The sequence below is a fragment of the Hipposideros armiger genome, unplaced genomic scaffold (assembly GCF_001890085.2).
Source record: "Hipposideros armiger isolate ML-2016 unplaced genomic scaffold, ASM189008v1 scaffold_132, whole genome shotgun sequence".
NCBI lineage: Eukaryota > Metazoa > Chordata > Mammalia > Chiroptera > Hipposideridae > Hipposideros > Hipposideros armiger.
Window position 1 is genome coordinate 1,925,723 of NW_017731482.1, and position 6,813 is coordinate 1,932,535.

Genomic DNA, 6,813 nt, shown 5'->3' on the forward strand with positions numbered 1-6,813 from the left:
GAACCCAATGTGGTCAGGGCACAACCTCCCCTTGCGCCTTCTACCCCACCTGCCTTCCTTCCAGGCTGCAGGGAATGGGCCTGTCCCTCATACCAGCTACTGTTGATGCTCACAGGCTGTGCTTCTCAATTGGATACTCTGACTTTCCCCTCGGCATACTCATTAATCCTAGGGTCACATGACATTGTTGAAAGAACTCAGCCCGCAAGTCTGGAAGCCTGAGTTCTAGTTCCAGCTTCACTATGACTTTGCTGTGTTTCTTTTCTTCTTTGGGTCTCAGTTTCCCACATATAGACGAGAGTTGAAGGAAGACAACAGGTCAAGAGCTTGGTCTTTGGAGTAAGACAGACCAGAATGCAAACCCCAGCTCTGTCACTTACAGCTAGCTGTGTGACCTGGGACAAGGTACTTATCTTCTCATTCTATAAATGGGGCTAGATACCTGCCTTGTCCATTGTGGTGAGAATTACATGAATTCATGCATGCAAAATACCTACCTGGCTCATGGTAAGTGCTCAATACACAATAGCTATTTCTCTTAAAAGTCCTAATATTTTAAGATGTTATAACTGCATAGAATCCAGAATATTATTTGATTCTATGTAGATATGTCTGAGAGCCTCTGGATCCATCTCTGTAACATAGATGGTTCCATCAGTTATCAATTACAAGTCTGGCATTTTCCACTGCTGTGCTTCTAACATTCTGTGTATCTAAAAACCCTGTGTCCTGTAGCTCTGAGCCCCTGCCCCATCCATGTTGGAGAAGCTCCAAGTGTCTGTGCCCTGGGGAGAGAGACCCAGGGCTCTCTGGCTAGCATCCTCCCTGTCCCCAGCTTCTCTTTGTACCTGGGCAAATCTTGCAGCACTTCCCGGCCACCTTCTCCGGGCGATGGCAGGGGTACTCAGTGGGGCAGGTCACCCGTTGGCAGTCCTGGTGGCCATCCTGACAGGTGCACAGGATGCAGGGCAGGGGTCCGAAGGAGCGGAAGGCTGGGTGCCACACTTCCCCATGGGAGTACGTCTTTCCGCCATGCACGCAGGCTGGGCCAAGGAGGGCAAGAAAGGAGGAGGGTCAGTGCCTCGGACCCCTGCCAGAGTCCAGGGGCCTTGGGGAGTCCCTGCTGCACCAGTCTGGCTCAGCCACACTGCCTGCAAATTGGAGGCCAGGGTATAAAACTGGCCCCATGGCCCTGACATCCCCATCTCAGCACTCAGGATGGAGATGTGCCCAGTAAGGACTTGCTGAAGATGGAGAATCCTTCTCCTGCCCTCACGGCCCCTCTGGTGGAGCAAGGAGGGGGATGGTCTGACAGCAGGAGAACTGACATCAAGTTCGATCGCTACCTGGCTGTGTGAGCTCTGTCTGGCGGGTCCCTTCCCCTTTCTCAGCCTCGGTGTCCCATCTGTACAAAGAGGGTCTGGGACAGATGCCTCTGTAGCCACCTCCACTGTACCAGTCAGGGTGCCCTGCAGCAAGGCCACTTGCATCGCACTCTGCTGCCATGGCTGCCCGTGTGACCTCCTTCCCACTCCATCCCGACTGTCCTGCAGCGCAGCTCTGCTCCGTCCTTCCTTTGTCAAAAACTTGCTCTCAGCACTTGCTTGTATTATAGTAATTTCTTTACATGTCTGGAGCCCCTCAAGGACAGGGACCATTTTTCATCTCTCTGTTCTGTACCCCTCGATTCCCAGCAATGACATGGCAGATGCTTCAAAAAATATTATACTGACCCACAGTCCTGGTTCCAGGATTGGTTCTGTCTCTGACTCAATATTCTGAACCTCAGTGTCCTGTCAAATGGAGGTCTAGGCCTGATGCCCTTTCAGGGCACCTTCAGTTTTGATGTTCTATGAGTCTACAAGACCATGGCCAAGTGGAGATTGGAGAATCACTGAGTTGGGGGTACAGGGATGAGAGGTGGGAGCAGGTGGAGCCCTCCTTTCCTACCTCAGGGGTTGGAGGAGGTCCCAGTCCCCACCTTTCTTATGTTTCTCCTTCAGGACAATTTTGACTGTCGTGCTGCCTGCTCCCTTTGGTCGGAAGTGGCGAGGGATGAAGCCCAGAGGGGAGCTGAGCCCACTGGGGGCCGGGGTGCTCAGGCTTCTCTTTCTCCCGTCGTTCCCTGAACACGGATCATGGGAATGTCTCTGCAAATGGCAGGAAGGATGAAGATCACTGATAGGTTACTGCCCGTGGAGGAACAGAAAGATAGAGGCTGCAGTGAGCAGCCTGAGGGTGGACACTAGCATGACTTCCCAATGAAGACAGGGCACAGACTAGGGACAGAAAGATAATCTGGATGGGGTCTAAGACATTCTCAGACAAGGGATCTTTGAAAACTCTTTGAGGATGATGGTTTGGAGAGCCAGCGTCCACTAAGCCCCTCTCAGAGTCAGGACCTTGGGGCTGGAGTGGGTAGAGGGTGCTGAGGTCTTGATTTGGGAGACATAAGTGATCAGGGACCTGGAGAACTTAATATTTAAGTAACAGAAGGTGAGAGTGTAGTCAGGATAAGAGGAAATTCTTTGTCTGAGAAGATTTAGGTGATGGAACAAGATGGTGGGCCTTTAGGATCCTACCAGGCCCCAGAATCCCACAGAGCAGGAGGAGGAGGGGCAGGCCCCATCCAGAGACAGAGGGTCTTCAGAGCTCAGGCCCTCTTTCCTGAGCCCCTGGAATCCAAGATCCCAAAACCAGGTCTTGGGAGGGCTGGCAGTGATACCAAAGGGTGTGCGGTGAGGGCAGTGTAATGTCGCAGAGCACTGCAGCTCATACTTTGGGGATTGGCACTCCAGGTTGTAGGAAAGGAGCCAGTGGGCTGGGGGCAAGGGGCAGAGCTTTNAGAGGCTGAATGAGACTAGCCTCAGGCCCCTCTGCTCTGAGGATGCTGTGAGGAGGGCCCTCCTGCCTGAAAAGGTCTCTCCTCACAGAATGCTGAAAGTCCATCAACAGACATCTCTTTATTTCATCAGGATAGGCATTAATTACCCTGTCCTGGCTCTTTGCAAGGTGCAACAACCCCTTCCCTCCAGGAGAGGGAGCACTTCGAGGCCTGGCATCTTAGAGTAGGTGAGCTTATCAGAACTGTCAGGGAATCAGACAGAAACACTGTCTCTCTCTATCTTGGAATTGGAGACTCTTAAACCTGGAAGGGTGGCCAGAGGCAGGTCTTCCTGGGCTAGAGGCACTTGATCAACAAAACTCCCCTAAGGCCCCTGGGGGGCCAGCAGCACAAGAAGGGAGACAGGTAACGAGATATGCCCAGCTGGGAATGGGCCAATGCTCACCTTTTACCAGCTTCCAGAGGTAGATGTCCACCTGCTCAGAGGCCTCACGCTCAAGGGCAAAGCGATGCAGGTTGTCTGGGTTTGGAGATACAGATGTGTGGACGAGGACCCGGCCTGGCGCCTTCGGACACCTGGTGGCACTGATCTCACTGTGGCCAGGGTCTGCCTTGTCATCTGGGGGAGACAAGGAACTTGTGAATGCTCTGTTTCAGCACCCCTGGTAGGCTCAAAAAGAGGGGCCACTGGTCTGACAGCCCCCTCAGGGTCTATACAGTCCTTGGGAAACTTCTGGTGCCCTTGGGAAGAGAAGGCAGTCTCTAGGGAAGAGGAGAGGGGCATCTCCCCCTTCACCTCCCATTGATTAGCGTATCGGAAAAACTTCTCACCCTTCCACCTCCTCCAGGCAGCCCACTTGGAACAGCTTAGCCCACCTTGTTTCCTCACGCTCACAGCTTTTAAAACCCTACTTGCTTATGACTCCCACTCATGCCCTTAATCCCACACTGCCTTGCATTGCCTTGTAAATGTTTCACCTGAGTGTTTTCTCTTTAAAAGAGACACACAAGGTGAAGGGCAGGAGCCATGTCCACCAAGTCTTTTGAGTCCCTCATACCAAGCTCTTAATGAACATACACAGAAGGAAAGGTTTGAGAGGGGTTGAGGTGATAATGACAGTAATGTTAATGATGGTTGTGATGGTGCAAAAGGTGGTAGCAGTGATCACAGTGATGGCCACGGTAGTGGCGGTGGTGGGGATGGTGGGGGTGATGGTGGAGATGGAGGGGATGATGGGAGTGATAGTGGAGATGGTTGGGATGGTGGTAATGTTTTTTTGGTGCCAAATTACATCCAGTCCTAAAGCCTTGACATGCTGGAATTCCATGGACATTTCCAGAACTTTCGATGTATCATCAACATTCCCTGACTATTTTTCAAGGACTGAAGGACCAAGTCCCTACACATACTCCCCCTTCTAGATTCTTACTAGTTATGAAGCCCTTAAGAGCTGTTACAGTCTTAATATTGGGTTGTCGGAAAAGCCATGACGCATTTTTGCAATGAAAAACACAGAAAAAATACCTCATGACTTTTCCGACAACCCAATATTTTTAAGGGAAAACGGACTGGGGTCTGGTGGCAGANTGCCAAAGACCAGGTAGTAGGAGAGACTCCCTCCATAGGCTCAGGCTAAGCCACAAGCAGGAGATGGGGATGCGTCCTTCCGCCCCAGGCCTGCCACAGCACACACCCCAGAACACAAATTGGACAGGAAGTGACAGGGAAGTGGGCAGGTCCCCACACTGCAACCCGTAAAACATGATTGAAAGGACTGGCTCTTGGGCCTGGAATCAAGAGCCAGAGGGTCATGGTTGTGCCTCTTGCCCTTTGAAGGGCTTACCAGGTCTGAGGGCAGCTGGATTTTGTGGACCTGCAGGGCAAAGGTGGCGCTGGTGGATGAGTTCCAGGAGATAGGACAGGCTCAGCTCAATGTGAAGATGAACCCTTTCTGGGCAGAGCCATCCAGTGTTGGAAGTCAATCACCTGTCTGGCGGTGGGTTGGGAGTATGGGCACTCAGGGGCTAGAGACCCTCAGGGAGGCCACAGGCGTACTTCCTTCCTAAGTTGGGATAGGAATTGAGACTCCCTAAGGCCCTTTCTACTCTGAAACGCCAGAATCTAAAAGGCTCCTAACCTTAAGCCAACTCTCTGCTCAGCTTCTGGGCCCCGGGGCCACTCCCTGTGGTGTGGCCTCACTTAGCCCAGGTTTCAATGTCCAGCTACTTGCGTTGTCTCTAGGCCAATTCTCCCCTTCCTCTCTCAGCCCTCAGGCCTGCTGTTTCCACTCCTCTGCGTGAGGAAACAGTGCAGGTTTCCCACTGACAATCAGCCTGCGGGAACGTGTTTGACTCCCACGATCAAGAACAGAGAGGTAACAGGAGGTGGATAGGGCATTTAGACCACCCCGGGGTTCAGGAGATAGGGAGGGGGAGGTTTGCTAGTGACAGGATAGTAGGGCCTGGCACTGTGAAGTTGAAAAGTCCCCCCCACACACACACACCTTATTTCCTTTCTGCTGGGCCTGGTGGTAATGAGATTGGCCTTGAGCTATGATGCTCCCCTGTGCACCATCCTGGGCACACTTTGGACTTCCTCAAGCACCTCCCTAAAAGCATAAGGTCACCTCTGTGAAGGCAGCACTGGGGACAGTGAGAACTGGGTTTGAATCTTTGCTTTACTTCTTAAACTGTGTGACTTTGAGTGAGTCATTTTACCTCTCATAATCAGTTTTCCTATTTGAAAAATGGGGCGTTAATACATACCCCTCAGTTTTCTTATTTGGAGTAAATGAAGCACATTACACGTAGTGCCTGCAGCGCACCAATCACAGAGCACAGAACATGTAAGTGTGGGCTCTGGAGCCAGAGTTTGAGGCTGTCTCTGCCAGCCTGCCTACCGCGTGCCCATCTTGCCTTACTAGCCCCAGGCCCATTTTCCACGAAGCCGTCCCTGACCAGTTCAGCTCCCAGTGAGCGCCTGCTGCACCCAGGCCACCTAGGGATAGAGGCTGGAGTCTATTACGCTCTGTGGTCCTAGCACCTGGTGGGGGTGGGGGAGGCCCAGAATAAGCATGTAGCCAGCACCTGTCCAGGGACTGATGGACTCCCAAGGTGCAAGAGAATGATAAACGTTACTGAGTCTAACTCCCCAGCTGCTGGCAGAATCCCCACCCAGCCCTTGCTGACACACTCCCGTGAATGCAGCTTGCGCCCTCCCTTCATTACAGGAAGGCTCTAAGTAGGAGACAGTGTTTTTCTCTCCTTAGCTGAAACCAGTTTCTCTGCAATTCTAACAGATTGATGAAGTGGGATGAGGACAGCGACATAGCACCTACTATAGGTCAGGGGCTCTACCTACGTTATTTCATTTAATCCTCCAAACATTCTCCTCCCCAATGAGCGGAAGAGAAAACTGAGGCCCACAGAAGTCAAGTGATTACCCAAGGCCACACAGCTAAGAAATGGCAGAGTCGGGATTCCAACCCAGGTCTGATTCCAAAGCCCCTGCTTGTTGTTCTGACCCCTGAGGTCAGTCAGAACACAACTGCTCCCTTTGCCTGGGGCAGTCCTTCAGAGCCATGAAGCCAGCGGTCCTGTCCCCCTGAGTCTTCTCTTCTCCAGGCTGAACAGCTCCACTTTCTTCGTCCATTCCTCCTACGACAGGAGTAGAGCAGGGGAAGACCGCGATTGACGTCACAAGACATGGGCTCTAGCTCCTCCACTTACTGGCTGTGTGGCCTTGAGCCAGGGACTTCACCTCTCTGAGCCTCAGTTTCCTCATCTGTAAAATGGGGATAATAATGCCTAACTCTCAGGATCGTTGAGGATCAAATGAGATAATGAACGTGAAAGCACTTTGTAAACTCTAAAGTGCTTTACACATTGGTTGTTATTATCATTGTCATCATTTTTATTATCCCCTTACTGTCCCCTTCTTATTGTCCCCTCTTTCCCCTACCCCCTCC

General features: G+C 52.0%; 1 protein-coding gene across 1 annotated transcript in view; it reads right to left on the reverse strand.

The window, feature by feature from the left end:
• Positions 1 to 6,813, reverse strand: part of CHRDL2 (chordin like 2) — a 129,651-nt gene that overhangs the window by 10,047 nt on the left and 112,791 nt on the right. The window contains exons 8-9 of the mRNA XM_019649328.1: positions 1,982 to 2,150; positions 849 to 1,043 (exon numbers count right to left, since the gene is read on the reverse strand). Coding sequence (XP_019504873.1) covers positions 849 to 1,043; positions 1,982 to 2,150 — 364 coding nt within the window. The remainder of the gene's footprint in view (positions 1 to 848; positions 1,044 to 1,981; positions 2,151 to 6,813) is intronic.